This window comes from Gopherus flavomarginatus, chromosome 2 (assembly GCF_025201925.1).
Source record: "Gopherus flavomarginatus isolate rGopFla2 chromosome 2, rGopFla2.mat.asm, whole genome shotgun sequence".
In the NCBI taxonomy this organism is placed as follows: domain Eukaryota; kingdom Metazoa; phylum Chordata; order Testudines; family Testudinidae; genus Gopherus; species Gopherus flavomarginatus.
In genome coordinates, this window is record NC_066618.1 from 120,494,723 (window position 1) to 120,513,005 (window position 18,283).

Here is an 18,283-nt window from a genome sequence, read left to right on the forward strand (position 1 = left end):
GGACTGGGGATGAGGGGTTTGGGATGCAAGAGGGTGCTCCGGGCTGGGACCGAGGGGTTCGGAGGGCGGGAGGGGGATCAGGGCTGAGGCAGGCGGTTGGGGCACGGGGGGTTGAGTGGGTGAGGGTTCTGGCTGGGGGTGCAGACTCTGGGGTGGGGCTGGGGATGAGGGGTTTGGGATGTATGAGGGTGCTCTGGGCTGGGACTGAGGGGTTTGGAAGGCAGGAGGGGGATCAGGGCTGGGTCAGGGGGTTAGGATGCGGAAGGGGCTCAGGTGCAGGCTTTGGGTGGATTTTCTGGAAGCACTGGCATGTCTCCCCTCCGGCTCCTCCACGGAGGCACGGAGGCGTGACTAGGTGGCTCTGCTGCTGCCCCATGTGCAGGCACCACCCCTGCAGCTCCCACTGGCTGCGGTTCCCAGCCAGTGGGAGCTGCAGAGCCAGCTCTTGGGGTGGGAGCAGTGTGCGAGCCCCCTGGCTGCCCTTATGTGTAGCAGCCAGAGAGGGGACATGCCACTGCTTCCGAGAGCCATGCGAAGCCATGGCACACCCGGAGGGGGCCAAGCCCCAGACCCTGCTCCCCAGTGGGAGCTCAAAGACCGGATTAAAAGATCTGATGCACCACATGTGGCCTGCGGGCTGTAGTTTGCCCACCCCTGGTCTAAGTGGACTCAACATAGCAGTGAGTCAGTGAGACACTGAGTTTATTGGTGGGTGAGGAGGTCAATATTGTGGAATGCACTTGGAGGAAACAATGAGATAGACCTGTCTGGGTTAGGGAGGAACAGGTGTTTTGAGAGAGACAAGGATAAATGAGTCAGTGGAGTCTGAGAAGGCGGTTCCATGATGTGAGAACATGAAGTTTTGGTGTATCCAGGCCCCATTTAACCTTTATCCACGAGTCAGAAGGACCTCAAATGGGAACACATCAGTAGAATGCAGGAATAAAGAGAGCTCTGCGGGATGTAGCTACTGAAGCTAGTGAACTTAGTCTTTCTAAAAGCCAAGAAATATACATGAATACCAGCAAATGTCTTAGACTGCCTTCAGCTTATCTAATAAAATATTTATAACAGCGCTATTACAGAGAAGAGGGGGAGAGACATTTTCAGCAGAAATTTGAAAAAGGAGTTGAGGATGCTGAGCATAACTCAGGATTGTGTCCCTTCCCCCACCCCCCCCCACCCCGATTTCAACAAAAGCACATTTCTGGCTCTAAGGCCCTCGGTCAAAAAAATCATTAAACTTGTGTTTAACTTAAGTATTTGCTTAACTTTAAGTGCTTTTCTGAATTGGAATGGACTTAATTTTGTGCTTAAATGCTTAAGTATTTTGCTTAACCAGGGCCTAAGTTAGCACACAGGTGAAATTGTGGCTTTGTTTCTTTAATAATTTTAAATTGTTTTTGTATTTTGTGACAATTTAAAATTAATTGATTTATTTTTTCTTTTAAAACAAGATGGTGTGATTATTTACTTTAGATTGTTTGTTTAATTTACCCCTCATCTTGAATCTGGGTGCATTAAACATCTGTGCCCCAATCTTTCAAACACTTACACATGTGTTTACATTTAGTCACATGAGTAGTCACCCTACTAATGTGAATAAAGCTATGCATGTGTTTTACAGGTTTGCAGGATCAAATCTTGGTAACACACAAACACAGTTGTTACTAACAGTTGGCTGCAAGCCTTGCTTTCCTCTACTCACTGTCAATGCAAGTTCCTTTTCAACTGCACAGCCAAATTATGCAAACCCCAAATTGAATAGATGCACCTTTAAAAACATTTTAAAATAGATATTCCCTAAAACTAAAAGCAAGATATAATCCAAAGCTTATCCCTACCCTATACAGCAAAACACAATTAAAATCTTTCAAGACATTTGGAGGGATTGTCATTTTCAGGAAACACTGAAATAGCTTTATAAAGGGAATCCAAACATGCCAAATTTAACATACGCAAATAAAAAAAGAGAGAGTCTGAGTTTATACCCTTCCGAATTATTTGATACATTTATTTTTGTAAAAGCTGATGAATTCTGTTGCACAGCTTCTTTCCTCATTCATCACTAATGGGTTAGTGCCCCCCACCTATGGACTTCAGGAGTGGTCGAGTGTTGCTTCTGGAGACTGCAGGACTATGCCATTCCTTCATCTGTGGCTACCAAATTTTCTGCCTTTGGCAGTAGAGCAAGTCGGTGATTTAGTTTTTCCCAACTATTTTATTTTATTTTAATTGTTATTCATTTTTATGCAGTCGTGATTTATAATCTTCCTCCCTTCCTCTGCCTCCTCCCCTGGGTGGGGTAAAGACCAGTGTGATGGTCTTAGCCACCTGGATCCAGCACTGCAGTGCTTCCCTGCTGGACTCCTCTGCCTCCACTCGGGGATTGCAGAGTCAGACAGGAATGTCAAGTCCCCATCCTGCCCTGAGGAACTGGGACTCCAACATGAAAACGCCTGATTGGCAACCTCTGAGCTTTTGGTCAGGGAATATAAGGACAAAGAGGACACTAGGAGGCAGCTTCCTGGGTAGTCCTGCAACAGACCTGGCTGGAGGGAGAAAATGTCACTGAAAGGACCCAAGTTTCCGCCCCACATACTGAAGTGGGTCCTTGACTCACTCAGGAACGAAGCAGGGCTCCTAAACTGCTCCTCTTCCTCTCACTGTGAATTGGGGGATGTCATAAACAGATAGCTAAGGGTTAATGTTCTTTTACCTGTAAAAGGGTAACAACAGTAACCTGAAACACCTGACCAGAGGACCAATCAGGAAACAAGACTTTTTCAAATCTGGGTGGAGGGAAGTTTTGGGTGTGAGTCCTTTGTTCTTGGTCAGTTCCTTTTCTTGGCTCTGAGAGTGATCTTTCTATTCTTCTGTTTCCAAGTTGTAAGTACAAGGATAGTAAGATAATAGGTTTATATTGTTTTTTGTATTTACATGTGTGTAGTTGCTGGAATGTGTTAAATTGTATTCTTTTCGAATAAGGCTGTTTATTCACTTTTTTTCTTAAGCAATTGAGCCTGTATATTGTCACCTTATTACAGAGACTATTTTTAATGTCCTTTTTCTTTCTTTTTATATAAAGCTTTCTTTTTAAGACCTGTTGGAGTTTTTCTTTAGTGGGGACTCCAGGGAATTGAGTCTGCAGCTCACCAGGGAATTGGTGGGAGGAAGAAGTCAGGGGAAAAATCTCTTTGTGTTAGATTTATTAAGCCTGACTTTGCATACCCTCTGGGTGAGGGGGAAGAGAGATTAGATCTCTCGGTACTTGTGTTTCCAGGACTGGAAGCAGGGAATCTCCTAGGGTCGTCCAGGGAGTGGAGCCTGGGAGGAAGTAACAAGGAAACAAGAGGAGGGGTTTATTTCCCTTTGTTGTAAAACTCAAGGCATCTGAGTCTGGGGGTCCCCCAGGGAAGGTTTTGGGGAGACCACAGTGAGCTAGGCACTGTATAAGTCCTGGCTGGTGGCAGCAATTACCAGGTCCAAGCTGGTAACTAAGCTTGGAGGTTTTCATGCTAACACCCATATTTTGGACGCTAAGGTCCAGATCTGGGAAGAAATGTTATGACAGGAGATTCTAATGGTACTCAGGAATGAGTGCTGCAAACCGCATAGACTTTCGGTCACAAAAAGGAAAAACAATTGTGTCCTTCCCAAGGCAGCAATTTGTATCCTTAAATGAACATGTGAGAAGATCAGGGGTTAAACCCCTTTTCCTTTGCCTTCCCTCCAGAAGGAGTGTTTTCTGGGGCTTTTCTCCTATACACGGGCTTTCACAGTGCGCTGAATCAGGCTCACCGTCCTTTGCCTCCCATAGTATGTCTGGCTTTGCAGAAAAGCCTGGTCCTCTTGTGCAGCCCTGCCTCAGACTGCTGCATAATTGGAACTGTGCCTGGCTGGCTCTCAACACAAGGATACTCTCTCTGTCACAGACAAGGGCTCGGGTTCAGGCAGCAGTGGAATGGGGATTGTGCCTTGTGATCAGCCATAAACCCTTGCTCTGCCAAGGAAAAGGGCTGAGCCTGAAAGGCAGGGAAAGGTCTCTATCTTGCTGACCACCCCATATCTGTTTCACAGACTGGCTCCACAAGCAAAAGGCATATTTGAGCTGGTGTGTGACCAGAACAGAGGCACATGCGGACTCTGTTCCCACAGAGGTGCACCATCATGGGATTATAGAGGGGTAAATGAAAAATCCCTTCCTATGTTCAAAATGATCCTGATTTACTGAGTAAAGCCCTGAGCAGTACTAGGTTGTTCCTGCAGTATTTACTTGCATGCTAGCCAGCCCGAGGGAGCAGGCAGGCAGCCTTTCAGGCTTCCAGAGATATCTAGCAAGCTACTTCCCCAGTCGCGGTATTTGGTCCATTACTCTTCCTTGGTTCAGCAGTCTCGAGGTCACGTTGAATAGCATACTACCTCTCCTCTGTAAAAAGCCAGGGGAAGTACCACAGTTGCACCACCAACCCCCTCCACACAACTGGCTGTACTCTTACAAGACAGGATGCCAGTGTCCTGCAAGGAACTCATTAATATTAATAAAACATGTTTCCTTTCAAGTATTATTAAATACACAGTTTCACGTAGATGCCTCCTTGAGAACCATCATAACATCCAAATGAGGCCATCTGATTAAAACCAAATTTTAAAGTAAAAGTCATATAAAACCAAAGAAATGTTGTAAGTTTGGGGAGCCTAACACTGGTGAAGCTGTAGCTCTATAGGTGAAAGACACAGTCACACCCTCAGAAAGGGACTTCCTTCCAAAAGTGCCCGTAGACCATAAAACTGATGCCACACTGCACAGCAATTTCAGAACTTCAGTTAAAGCTTTGCAAAGCAAAGGTTTTTCATATATTCAGTAAGGAAAGCCCACTTGGTGTAAACAAGTGTCTCATCATCTAGCATTATGATCCTGGCTTGGAGTGAGGCATCTTAGGTTCTGTCCTGATCAAATCTTTGATGTGATTTGTGATGTGCAATGATTTCCAACTTGATGGGTACAAAGAAGCCATGTTATACTCAGGACAGTAATCAGTCATCCTAAACAGATACCTTTTGAATCCAAATGTACAGGTGAGGAACCATTTGGGGAAACAGTAGAGAAATTAGTAACTGAGAGTGCACAGAGACTTCAGTGTTTGTTATCAATGCCAGCACAGCAGTCCGACCAACTCCAATGGTATCCAAGAAGGGACTTTTCCCCTGGCAGAGGGAAAAATCAGGAGCAGAAGTTTCCAAAGAAATCTGGATATATTTTCCTCCAAAACAAAAAAAAATTGTCAGCACGACAAAGACAAAGAGCATTTGTGTATGAGAATTCACAATTCCTGTACAAGACTCTTCCTTCTTATCCATCCTCTCACCTGCAGTCTTGAGAAATAGGTGGTAGTAATCACAGCAAGGGACAGGTCACAATTTACACACTTATACTCCATGTATAGACAATTTACCAATCTGTAGCCTGTCCTGAGAAACAGACCCATTCATTACTGGACAGCTGCTGGAAAGGATTTGTAGCTACCACTTCTTCAAAATCAAGAAGAGATTTTGATCCCAAAGCTGAGAGTTGCTCACAGGAGTCAAAACAGACAAGGATCTGGCCATAATTTTACCACTATGGTAGAGATTAGCAAAGAACCAAAACTTCATTGTATCAGTCATTTCCTGGCCGTGGTCATTCATAGCCAGTTGTTTCCAATGGCTAGGATTGCTCATGTGTTGCGTTGGCTTCATTCCTGAGTGGATCTTTCAAAATGTGCTTGCAGAAATACCTTCTGAAGACATGGAACTATGTATTTGATGCAGTGCAAAATTAGGTGTCATTCTCAGATCACATCCAAATGTCCCTTGGTGGGTAGGTAAGTACAAACACACTGAAAGGCAACCCGATTTTTACTCTAGACCCTTTCATACTCACTCTGGACACAAGCTTCCTAGGGTGGGGAGCATTCTTGGCAGACAAATTTCCAAAATCTGAGAGAATGAACTAGATGGTTCACTTTGACATCTCTATCAGTGGCATGTATGAACAACAACACCTCTCCCGTCGTGTTCATATGGTATCGGAGTAGTTGGCCATCGAGTCCAATATGTTGACTGTGGCAGTGGCCTGTATCAGCTGCATCAGTAGAAGGTGCAAGAAACCATGCAGTGGGCAATTACAATGCCCTCAAGAGAAGAGAAGTCACCTACTTTCCGTTAGAGGTTGGCTTTTAACTGAGACATGAACGTTTAGTGTAACCAGAGGTCAGACTTCTCTATGGCACAGAAAATAGTTTTCTGAGCAGAGAAGAATCTGCAGCCTTTCAAGACAGTTCACATGAAGGACACAGAAAACTCTAGAAGACGCTTTGGACTTGCTAAATAGCCAAGGATCCCACACTGTAACTTCAGAAAAGGCCAAACCTCTTGAAGCAGGAACTTCTTCATCGAGACCAGGAACATCTACACTTAACAGCCTGGGCATCAGAAGAGAAGTATAGTTCGGCATGGATTCTCCATTAACCTCAGATACAGTTTGGTATCCAAACAGGACCGAGATATTTCACTCACTGATCTGTTCAAATTTACATTTCGGGTGTGAGGGAAAACAGAAAGCTCTTTGGGACAGGGACTACCTCTTTGCTTGTGCAATGCTCGGCAAAATGGGGCCTTGGACTCCAGATGCTGCTGTACTATACATACAATAATAGTCGCAAAGTTCTGGTGATCTCAGCTACGCTAGAGTTTCTCCAGAATGGTTGGTTGGATTCCTGCAACTGAGCACCATAGAAACATGGGTATCAGCCCTAGCAGTGATCTGTGGGTAGGCACATTAGACTCTTCATTTGAGTATCATAAATGCCATGATTAATCAGAATGACAGATTAGACAAGCCTATGACTAGCCTTTCTAGTCCCCATTACCTCCAAAAACAGATTTTGGAATTAATTCCTGTATCTATACAAGAACAATGTTGTTGTTGTCATGAGCAAAAGGTGGTGGTTAAAGCATTCTGCCCATGGTAAGTTCTTTGCACAATTCCTGCAAAGTAGTTCTCTCATCATTTTGTTCTAACCCTTGATGCTGATTTGATAGGCTGTGACATAAATGAGCATTGCTAGTTTGCTGTTCATCTCATTCCATCCAAAATGTCAAGGTCGTAGGGCCTCAAAGTAGCTTCATGCAAGATGTTACAATCCTGCATCAGTTGACATGCTAGGCATCGGGGAAAGTATTTGCAGAAATCCTTTGGGCATTGGAGAAGAAGTGTACAAGCCTCACCTGAGAAAGAGTTGCAAAATAAGTCTCCATTTCTCTGGAGAGGCATCCTTTGGTAGGAAGGTGCTACTAGGTTGGTTCCTGCATAACTGCTTTGTGTACAAAGATCTTGCTTTATATGTGGGGGAACGTCCATTCCGGCCTGCATTTCTACTATAATAATAATAATAATTAAAACACTGCTTATCTTTCCCCTTTTACTTCTTTGAATCGCTGCCTGCTACTTCCTATTAATGATGAATGAGGAGAAAAGCTATCCACCAGAATGAGAAATTTCTTACCTGATCATTTTATTTCTGTCAGCAGCTTCTCTCTGAGTTCAATCCATCCTAGCAGTGTGGTAAATGACAAGAATATTTTTCTGTACAGAAAGATTTAGACATATAATTCTCTTAAGGTTTATCATGGGTTTCACTCACCACTGTGGCACCTCCTGCTGGCTGTCTCGGGGATTAGCACTGCTAGCCAGTGTGCCCTTTCCTGGCGGTGCCTCTCTCATCCTTGTCACTGCCTGCGAACCCGCCTCAGTTCAAATACTGCAGCATCCTCTTCGTGACTTAACTCTCCCGTATCACTGTTCCCTGCACAGCCTCTGTAGGCTGCTTTTAACCCCTTCTCTGCCAGTGTAGGGCAGATACCCCATCACAAGTTTATTTAATATATTATATCAAGTTATTGTCTTAATGCTAACAATTGGTTGCTGGAGCATCTCTATCTTTGGAAAAACTCTTCTGGTGACTTGAGGTGAAGGGTGTGTCTTAGTCCTGGAGCCTCCAGCAACAACACTGAACTGCCTCCAAATTCCATAGTGGAGATCATGAACATGTTAGTGATGAATGATGAGAGAAGCTGCTAACAGACTATTATTAGGTAAGAAATGTCTCATTCCTAAAATTTAGGTTGTAGTCTATTTACATCCATCTTAAATGTGCCTGAAGTTCACTCAGTTGGTCACAAAACTGCAGAAGTTTCATTTAAATGCATTCTGCTAACTATTTTTTCTCCCCGAAGGAGGTGAATTTTGGAATGTTTGATTGTACTAATGGAAATATCCTTCAGGGCCTGGAAATTTTCTTGGCCCAAGTCATGGTACCAGCACTTAAATCTCAGCAGGTAAATTATCAGTATCTTTTTCTTAACAAACTTATTTTGAGTTATGTTTAATAGCTGTTTCTATCTCAGTTGTAAATCAGATGAACTAAAACAAAAGTGTCTGTCAAAGGGAACAGAGAATGATATAAAAGTCTATATTAGGATATGCACAGGTCCTGCCATTTTTATCTGGGAGTCAGATATTCATATTTCATATTCATTGTTCATATTTAAAAATACTATGACTTAAAATAGCATAATAAGGTAAGCATGATAAAGTAAGAGCCTAACAGTGAGTGTGATGCTAGGGTAAGCTCGAGTAAAAAGAAGCATCAATTTCTCTTCGTTGCAACATAGTCAGGCCCATTATTTAATCCAGAGATGTGTACAGTTAGAAGGTCTTCAGCACTTAAGCACACCCTGCAAGCCCCAGGCTACTGGAATTTTCCTGGTTTTGTGGGGCTGTACAGGGGTTCTGATTTGGTCTGTTGAAACTAGAGATGGGACCAAATTAAAACCCAACATCTGAATATCTTCAGATTTTGCAGCTTGGGCCTTGTCTCTAGTAGAAACTGAGAGATTCCCCCCTCCCCCCAGCCCCGGTTTCATTAGAGCCAATTAAGTGGACATTCTGGCCACCTCGCCACACCTGCACTCTGCTGCTTCTGTCCTTTTGCCTCATCCACGCATACTCCTGTTATCTTGCCTCCCTTGTCCTTGTAGCTCAATGTGCCCTTATCACAATGCAGTATTGTGTCCATCTTCAGCAGGGACATAGCCGAGTGGGATTGCCAAAGCTCCAGCCCCTCCAAAGTAATTTGGTGGTACGTGGTCCAGATGCTGCTCTTTTGATTTTCTTTCATACTGAAGTAGGAAGAAAGATTAGTATCCAACTTCCTCTCTTCAAAGGGAGCCATTGTTCTGGAGTCAAGCTGAAAAGAAAACCCAACAAGTCACCTTGAGAGAGAGAACTCAGAGCGACATTTCATTACCATGAGGTCTTTGTGCTCATTTGTCTCCTCTGCAGCCTTTTGTCTCACCTGCCAAGGCTCTGAGCGTGGGCCAGCCGAATTTCTTTCAACAGCAGTTGCAGTCAGAAGCATAGATGTCATTTTCCTTATAATTTTGTGTCCTTGCCATAATGCTTTGTTAGACAGTTGACTCTGATACAAGACAACTCCATTTTGACTACCACTATAACTACACAGAGCTGCTAAATGCAGTGTTGCCAAGTCTCATAATTTTATTGTGACTTTCACAGTATTTGGTGTTTTTCTTATAACCTCAGCTGGTGGAATCAAGAGATTACATGAGAATGTCAGCTGTCATTATGTAAAAAATAAGATTTTTACTAGAGCTGTGAATTAATCACAGTTAATTAAAATTAATTGCGATTAATTGCAGTTTTAATCACACTGTTAAACAATAGACTACTAATTGAAATTTTATTAAATATTTTTGGATGTTTTTCTGCATTTTCAAATATATTTATTTCATTTACAACACAGAATACAAACTGTACAGTGCTCACTTTATATTATTTTTTTACAAACATTTGCACTGTAAAAATGATAAAAGACAGTATTTTTCAGTTCACCTCATACAAGTACTGTAGTGCAATCTCTTTATCATGAAAGTGCAACTAACGAATGTAGATTTTTGTTGTTGTCACATAACTGCACTCAAAACCAAAACAACGTAAATCTTTAGAGCCTACAAGTCCACACAGTCCTACTTGTTCAGCCAGTCGCTAAGACAAACAAGTGTGTTACATTTATAGAAGATAATGCTGCCCTCTTCCTATTTACAATGTCACCTGAAAATGAGAACAGACATTTGCAATGCACTTTTGTAGCCAACATTACAAGATATTTACGTGCCAGATTTGCTAAACATTCATATGCCCCTTCATGCTTCAGCCACCATTCCAGAGGACGTGCTTCCATGACGATGAGGCTCATTAAAAAAAAAGTGTTAATTAAAATTGTGACTGAACTCCTTGCGGGAGAATTGTATGTCTCTGGCTCTATTTTACCCACATTCTGCCATATATTTTGGATGATGACTCAGCATGTTGTTCATTTTAAGAACACTTTCACTGCAGATTTGACAAAACACAAAGAAGGTACTAATGTGAGATTTCTAAAGATAGCTACAGCACTTGACCCAAGGTTTAAGAAAAGATGGTTACTCACCTTTGTAACTGTTGTTCTTCGAGATGTGTTGCTCATATCCATTCCAATTAGGTGTGTGCGCGCCGCGTGCACATTCTTCGGAGACTTTTTACCCTAGCAACACTCGGTGGGCCGGCAGGTCGCCCCCTGGAGTGGCGCCGGTATGACGCCTGATATATACCCCTGCCGGCCCATCCGCTCCTTAGTTCCTTCTTGCTGGCTACTCCGACAGTGGGGAAGGAGGGTGGGTGTGGAATGGATATGAGCAACACATCTCGAAGAAAAACAGTTACAAAGGTGAGTAACCGTCTTTTCTTCTTCGAGTGCTTGCTTGCTTATATCCATTCCAATTAGGTGATTCCCAAGCCTTACCTAGGCGGTGGGGTCGGAGCGAGACGTTGCAGAATGTAAGACCGCTGAGCCGCAGGCGGCATCGTCTCTAGACTGTTGGACCAATGCGTAGTGCGATGCAAACGTATGGATGGAAGACCAGGTGGCCGCGCGGCAGATGTCCTGTATGGGAACATGGGCCAAGAACGCGGCAGATGAGGCTTGAGCCTGAGCAGAGTGGGCAGTGAGATGGCCCGACTGAGCATGAGCCAAGTCATAGCAAGCCCTATGTAACCCAAGATGCAATACGCTGGGAGGAGATTGCCATGCCCTTCATACGTTCCGCCACCACCACGAATAGCTGAGGTGAGCGCCGGAAGGGCTTGGTCCTCTCGATGTAGAAGGCTAGAGCCCTTCGGACATCCAAAGTATGGAGCTGTTGTTCTCGTCGCGATGAATGCGGCTTTGGACAAAAGACTGGCAGGAAGATGTCCTGGTTAACGTGAAAGGCGGAGACGTCCTCAGGGAGGAATGCCGGGTGCGGTCGCAGCTGTACCTTGTCCTTATGGAACACAGTATGTGGAGGATCCACAGTCAGTGCACGAAGCTCTGAGACTCATCTAGCCGAGGTGATAGCGACTAGGAAAGCTGTTTTCCAGGACAGGTACAGCAGTGAGCATGTGGCCAAAGGCTCGAAAGGGGGCCCCATGAGCCTGGTTAAGACGAGGTTCAGGTCCCAGGCTGGAGTAGGCCGTTTGACCTGTGGGTATAGTCGCTCCAAGCCCTTGAGGAATCTGGAAACTATAGGGTGGGAAAAAATGGAACTGCCAGCTTCCCCCGGATGCAAGGTGGATATAGCCGCAAGATGTACTCGCAGAGAGGAGATCACCAACCCCTGCTGTTTGAGAGACCACACATAGTCCAGGATAGTGGGGACTAATGCAGAATGCGGAGAATGGCCGTGCTGGTTACACCAGTGGAAGAAGCGCTTCGATTTTGCGAGGTATGTCGAGCGCGTGGAGGGCTTCCTGCTCCCCAGCAACACCTGCTGTACTGCGGCGGAACAGCGCAACTCCGACTGGTTTAACCAGACAGGAGCCATGCAGTCAGATGAAGGGACTGCAGGTCCGGATGGTGCATCCTGCCGAAGTCTTGTGTGATCAGGTCCGGCCAGAACGGCAGGGGAATTGGGTCTGCCAGGGACAGGTCAAGCAGCATGGTATACCAGTGCTGCCTCGGCCAAGCCGGAGCGATCAGGATAAGGCGGGCTCTGTCCCTTCGGAGCTTGAGCAGGACTCGATGGACAAGAGGGAACGGTGGAAAGGCGTAACAGAGGCGGCCCGTCCACGGAATCAGGAACGCGTCCGACAGGGAGCCCAGGGAGCGACCCTGTAGGGAGCAGAACACCTGGCATTTCCTGTTCATTCTGGATGCAAACAGGTCTATGTGGGGAAAGCCCCACCTCCGGAAAATCGAATGGAGAACATCCGGACGGATTGACCATTCGTGTGATAGGAAGGACCTGCTCAGGTGATCTGCGAGGGTGTTCCGTACCCCCGGGAGAAAGGAGGCCACTAGATGTATGGAGTGGGCTATGCAGAAGTCCCACAGCCGTATCGCTTCCTGACACAGAGGGGAGGACCGGGTCCTGCCCTGCTTGTTGATGTAATACATGGCCGTTGTGTTGTCCGTGAACACCGCAACACAACGGCCGTCTAGATGGTGCTGAAATGCTTGGCATGCCAGCTGGACCGCTCTCAGCTCTCGCACATTGATGTGGAGCGTCAGCTCCCGGGGTGACCAAAGGCCTTGGGTGTGCAGGAGCCCTAGGTGGGCACCGCAGCCCAGCGAGGACGCGTCCGTTGTTAGGGACATGGAGGGCTGGGGAGGATGAAACGGCAGGCCCGCACCCACTTGGGATGACGTCTTCCACTAGTCGAGGGAGCCTAGAACATCCGGCTGAATTGTAAGGATTATGTCTATGGCGTCCCTGCCCGGCCGATAGACCGAAGTGAGCCAGGTTTGCAGAGGGCACATTCACAGTCTGGCATGCCTTGTGACGAAAGTGCATGCAGCCATGTGCCCCAGGAGAGTAAGGCAAGTACGAGCAGAAGTGGTTGGAAAGCTCTGAAGACTTTCAACAAGGAGACTATGGCTTGGAACCGGTGCAGGGGCAAACTGGCAAGGTTGGAGTCCAGCATTGCCCCGATAAATTCTATCCTCTGCGTAGTCACCAGGGTGGACTTGTCCAAATTGATGATCAAGCCTAGATGCACAAACAGCTCCCTGATGATGGCAACATGGCTGATCACTTGTGCCTCCGAAGTCCCTCGGATAAGCCAGTCGTCGAGGTAAGGGAAGACGTGTATTTGACGACGGCGCAGGGAAGCAGCGACGACCGCCATACACTTCGTGAAGACCCGAGGAGCTGAGGAAAGACCAAAGGGAAGGACAGTAAACTGGTAGTGACCCTGATTTACCACAAAGCGCAGATACCTCCTGTGCGGGGGATAAATTGCAATGTGGAAATATGCGTCCTTCATGTCGAGAGCGGTGTACCCATCTCCGGGATCCAGGGAAGGAATGATGGTTCCTAAGGATACCATGCAGAACTTGAACTTTTTGATGAATTTGTTCAGTCCTCGCAGGTCCAGGATGGGCCAGAGGCCCCCTTTTGTCTTGGGGATTAAGAAATATTGGGAATAAAACCCCTTGCCCCTTAACTCCTCTGATACCTCCTCTATAGCTCCAATCGAGAGGAGCTTGCGAACCTCCTGAATGATGAGTTGCTCGTGAGAGGGGTCCCTGAAGAGGGACGGGGGGGGGAAATAAACTGAAGATGGTATCCAAGCTCCACCATACGTAGGACCCAGCAATCTGTGGTCAGCTGGGCCCACGCCGGAAGGAACGGGGAAAGATGGTTGTAAAAGTGAAGAGGATCCAGGGAGGGTATTGGTACACTGCTCTCGGGCGCACCCTCAAAAGTTTGCTTTGGGTCCCGGTGGAGGTTTGGTGGGACCGGAATTGTTGCCCCCTTGAGGTCCAGACTGACGTCTGCGGGTAGTATGGCCTCGTCTTCGGGCAAGATCCTGTCTTGGCCGAGGCGGGGGGTAAGGGCGCTGAGGTTGGGAACGGAAGGACTGTCTCTGAGTCTGGGGTGTATGCATTCCCAGTGAATGCATAATAACCGGTTGTCCTTCAGACTCTGTAGTCTGGGGTCTGTCTTTTGCGAGAATAGACCTTGTCCATTGAATGGCAAGTCTTGAATGGTGTATTGTGGCTCAGGCGGTAGGCCGGACACTTGCAACCAAGATATGTGGCGCATAGCTACGCCAGAGGCGACCGTTCTGGCTGCAGAGTCGGCAGCATCTAAGGAGGCTTGTAGTGAGGTTCTCGCCACCCTCTTCCCTTCCTCTAGGAGAGCTGTAAACTCCTGACGGGAGTCCTGGGGAACCAACTCAGTAAACTTGCCGACAGCTTCCCAGGTGTTATAGCTGTAGCGGCTTAAGAGGGCCTGTTGGTTTGCCACACGGAGCTGAAGGCCTCCAGCAGAGTAGATTTTCCGGCCCAGCAAATCCATGCGCCTGGCCTCCCTAGATTTTGGCGCGGGGGCTTGTTGGCCGTGGCGCTCCTGTTCGTTGACTGATTGTACCACCAACGAGCAGGGGACGGGGTGTACGTAGAGGTACTCATACCCCTTGGATGGCACCATGTATTTTCGTTCTACTCCCCTGGCTGTGGGTGGGATGGAAGCCGGGGAGTGCCAGATGGTGTCTGCTCTGGCTTGGATCGATCTGATGAAGGGGACTAATAGACTCTAGGACTGGAAAGGACGTCGAGAGGTCATCGAGTCCAGTCCCCTGCTCTCATGACAGGACCAAATACTGTCTAGACCCCCCTAATAGACATTTATCTAACCTACTCTTAAATATCTCCAGAGATGGAGATTCCACAACTTCCCTAGGCAATCTATTCCAGTGTTTAACTACCCTGACAGTTAGGAACTTTTTCCTAATGTCCAACCTAAATCTCCCTTGTTTAAGCCCATTGCTTCTTGTTCTATCATTGGAAGCTAAGGTGAACAAGTTTTCTCCCTCCTCCTGATGACACCCTTTTAGATACCTGAAAACTGCTATCATGTCCCCTCTCAGTCTTCTCTTTTCCAAACTAAACAAACCCAGTTGTTTCAGCCTTCCTTCATATGTCATGTTCTCAAGACCTTTAATCATTCTTGTTGCTCTTCTCTGGCCCCTCTCTAATTTCTCCACATCTTTCTTGAAATGCGGTGCCCAGAACTGGACACAATACTCCAGTTGAGACCTAACCAGCGCAGAGTAAAGCGGAAGAATGACTTCTCGTGTCTTGTTTACAACACACCTGTTAATGCATCCCAGAATCACGTTTGCTTTTTTTGCAACAGTATCACACTGTTGACTCGTATTAAGCTTGTGGTCCACTATGACCCCTAGATCTCTTTCTGCCATACTCCTTCCTAGACAGTCTCTTCCCATTCTGTATGTGTGAAACTGATTGTTCCTTCCTAAGTGGAGCACTTTGCATTTATCTGTATTGAACTTCATCCTGTTTACCTCAGACCATTTCTCCAATTTGTCCAGATCATTTTGAATTTTGACCCTGTCCTCCAAAGCAGTTGCAATCCCTCCCAGTTTGGTATCGTCCGCAAACTTAATAAGCGTACTTTCTATGCCAACAACTAAATCGTTGATGAAGATATTGAACAGAGCCGGTCCCAAAACAGACCCCTGCGGAACCCCACTTGTTACACCTTTCCAGCAGGATTGGGAGCCATTAATAACTACTCTCTGAGTACGGTTATCCAGCCACTTATGCACCCACCTTATAGTAGCCCCATCTAAATTGTACTTTCCTAGTTTATCTATAAGAATATCATGCGAGATCGTATCAAATGCCTTACTAAAGTCTAGGTATATCACATCCACCGCTTCTCCCTTATCCACAAGGCTCGTTATCCTATCAAAGAATGCTATCAGATTAGTTTGACATGATTTGTTCTTTACAAATCCATGCTGGCTATTCCCTATCACCTTACCACCTTCCAAGTGTTTGCAGATGATTTCTTTAATTACTTGCTCCATTATCTTCCCTGGCACAGAAGTTAAACTAACTGGTCTGTAAAGAATCCTGTGGCACCTTATAGACTAACAGACGTTTTGGAGCATGAGCTTTCGTGGGTGAATACCCACTTCCTCAGATGCATGCAATGGAAATATCCCTGTAACTGGTCTGTAGTTTCCTGGGTTGTTTTTATTTCCCTTTTTATAGATGGGCACTATATTTGCCTCCTTCCAGTCTTCTGGAATCTCCCCTGTCTCCCATGATTTCCCAAAGATAATAGCTAGAGGCTCAGATACCTCCTCTATTAACTCCTTGAGTATTCTAGGATGCATTTCATCAGGCCCTGGTGACTTGCAGGCATCTAACTTTTCTAAGTGATTTTTTACTTGCTCTTTTTTAATTTTATCTTCTAAACCTACCCTCTTCCTGTAAGCATTCACTATATTAGACATTCCTTCAGACTTCTCAGTGAAGACCGAAACAAAGAAGTCATTAAGCATCTCTGCCATTTCCAAGTCTCTCGTTACTGTTTCCCCCTCCTCACTGAGCAGTGGGTCTACCCTGTCCTTGGTCTTCCTCTTGCTTCTAATGTATTGATAAAAAGTCTTCTTGTTTCCCTTTATTCCCATAGCTACTTTGAGCTAATTTTGTGCCTTTGCCTTTCTAATCTTGCCTCTGCATTCCTGTGTTATTTGCCTATATTCGTCCTTTGTAATCTGACCTAGTTTCCATTTTTTATATGATGCCTTTTTATTTTGTAGGTCACGCAAGATCTCGTAGTTAAGCCAAGGTGGTCTTTTGCCACATTTTCTATCTTTCCTAACCATCGGAATAGCTTGCTTTTGGGCCCTTAATAGCGTCCCTTTGAAAAACTGCCAACTCTCCTCAGTTGTTTTTCCCCTCAGTCTTGATTCCCATGGGACCTTACCTATCAGCTCCCTGAGCTTACCAAAATCCGCCTTCCTGAAATCCATTGTCTCTATTTTGCTGTACTCCCTTCTACCCTTCCTTAGAATTGCAAAGTCTATGATTTCATGATCACTTTCACCCAAGCTTCCTTCTACTTTCAAATTCTCAACGAGTTCCTCCCTATTTGTTAAAATCAAGTCTAGAACAGCTTCCCCCCTAGTAGCTTTTTCAACTTTCTGAAATAAAAAGTTGTCTGCAATGCAGTCCAGGAACTTATTGGATAGTCTGTGCCCCGCGGTGTTATTTTCCCAACATATATCTGGATAGTTGAAGTCCCTCATCACCACCAAATCTTGGGCTTTGGATGATTTTGTTAGTTGTTTGAAAAAAGCCTCATCCACCTCTTCCACCTGATTAGGTGGCCTGTAGCAGACTCCCAGTATGACATCACCCGTGTTTTTTACCCCTTTTAGCCTAACCCAGAGACTCTCAACACTTCCATCTCCTATGTCCATCTCCACCTTAGTCCAAGTGTGTACATTTTTAATATATAAGGCAACACCTCCTCCCTTTTTCCCCTGTCTATCCTTCCTGAGCAAACTATACCCATCCGAGCACATCAGGATCTTCTGCGGCGTGTTGCCCAGAATATAAATCTTCCCGTAGAGGAAGTTCCTGAGGTGGAGGATCCGGTGGTAGGCATATTATCGGTGGAAGCACCGACCAGGGTGGCAGGTGAGCAAACCCCACAGGTAAGTGGGGAACAAGACCTTGGAGATGGGTCAGAAACAGGAGGGAGCATGGGATATAATGGCAGAGAGAAAGGAGGGTCAGGCAAAGCTGGGAGGCAAGATCAAACCAGTATCTTAGATGCCTATATACAAATGCAAGAAGTATGGGTAATAAGCAGGAAGAACTGGAAGTGCTAATAAATAAATACAACTATGACATCGTTGGCATTACTGAAACTTGGTGGGATAATACACACGACTGGAATGTTGGTGTGGATGGGTATAGTTTGCTCAGGAAGGATAGACAGGCCGGTACCGCGCAGAGATGAGTTCTATGGGCGCAGAGACCTGGATGAGGCGGTAGCAGGCACATCATCATCGGGGAAGAGGAGAATGATAACTCAGGGATGAGTGGGTCTTGGACTGACGCCTTGTCCTGGGGGACCTCTGTCTCCGGAACGTCATGCTGCTCAGGTGCATGTGCAGAGTCTTCCTCCGTACCAGTGGTGGGAGGTCTGCTAACTGTGGCCTCTGGTGCACGGTGCTCCGAGTGGCCAGAGTGTGCTGGGCCCGTTGGGTCGCCCTGGGCGTGGTGATAGGCCCAAGGTGTCCAAAGAGACCATTGCGGTGATCCATGGTCCAGGTGGGCCTGCGCAGGAGGTGCTGTCCGCGTGTGAGGAGGCG

At 46.1% G+C, this 18,283-nt stretch overlaps 1 protein-coding gene across 3 annotated transcripts in view; it reads left to right on the forward strand.

The window, feature by feature from the left end:
* The window catches only part of LOC127043896 (dynein axonemal heavy chain 5-like), a 644,537-nt gene that overhangs the window by 336,127 nt on the left and 290,127 nt on the right, over positions 1-18,283 (forward strand). For all 3 annotated transcript variants that reach the window (XM_050938120.1, XM_050938119.1, XM_050938121.1), the window contains one exon: positions 8,278-8,379. In XM_050938120.1, coding sequence (XP_050794077.1) covers positions 8,278-8,379 — 102 coding nt within the window. The remainder of the gene's footprint in view (positions 1-8,277; positions 8,380-18,283) is intronic.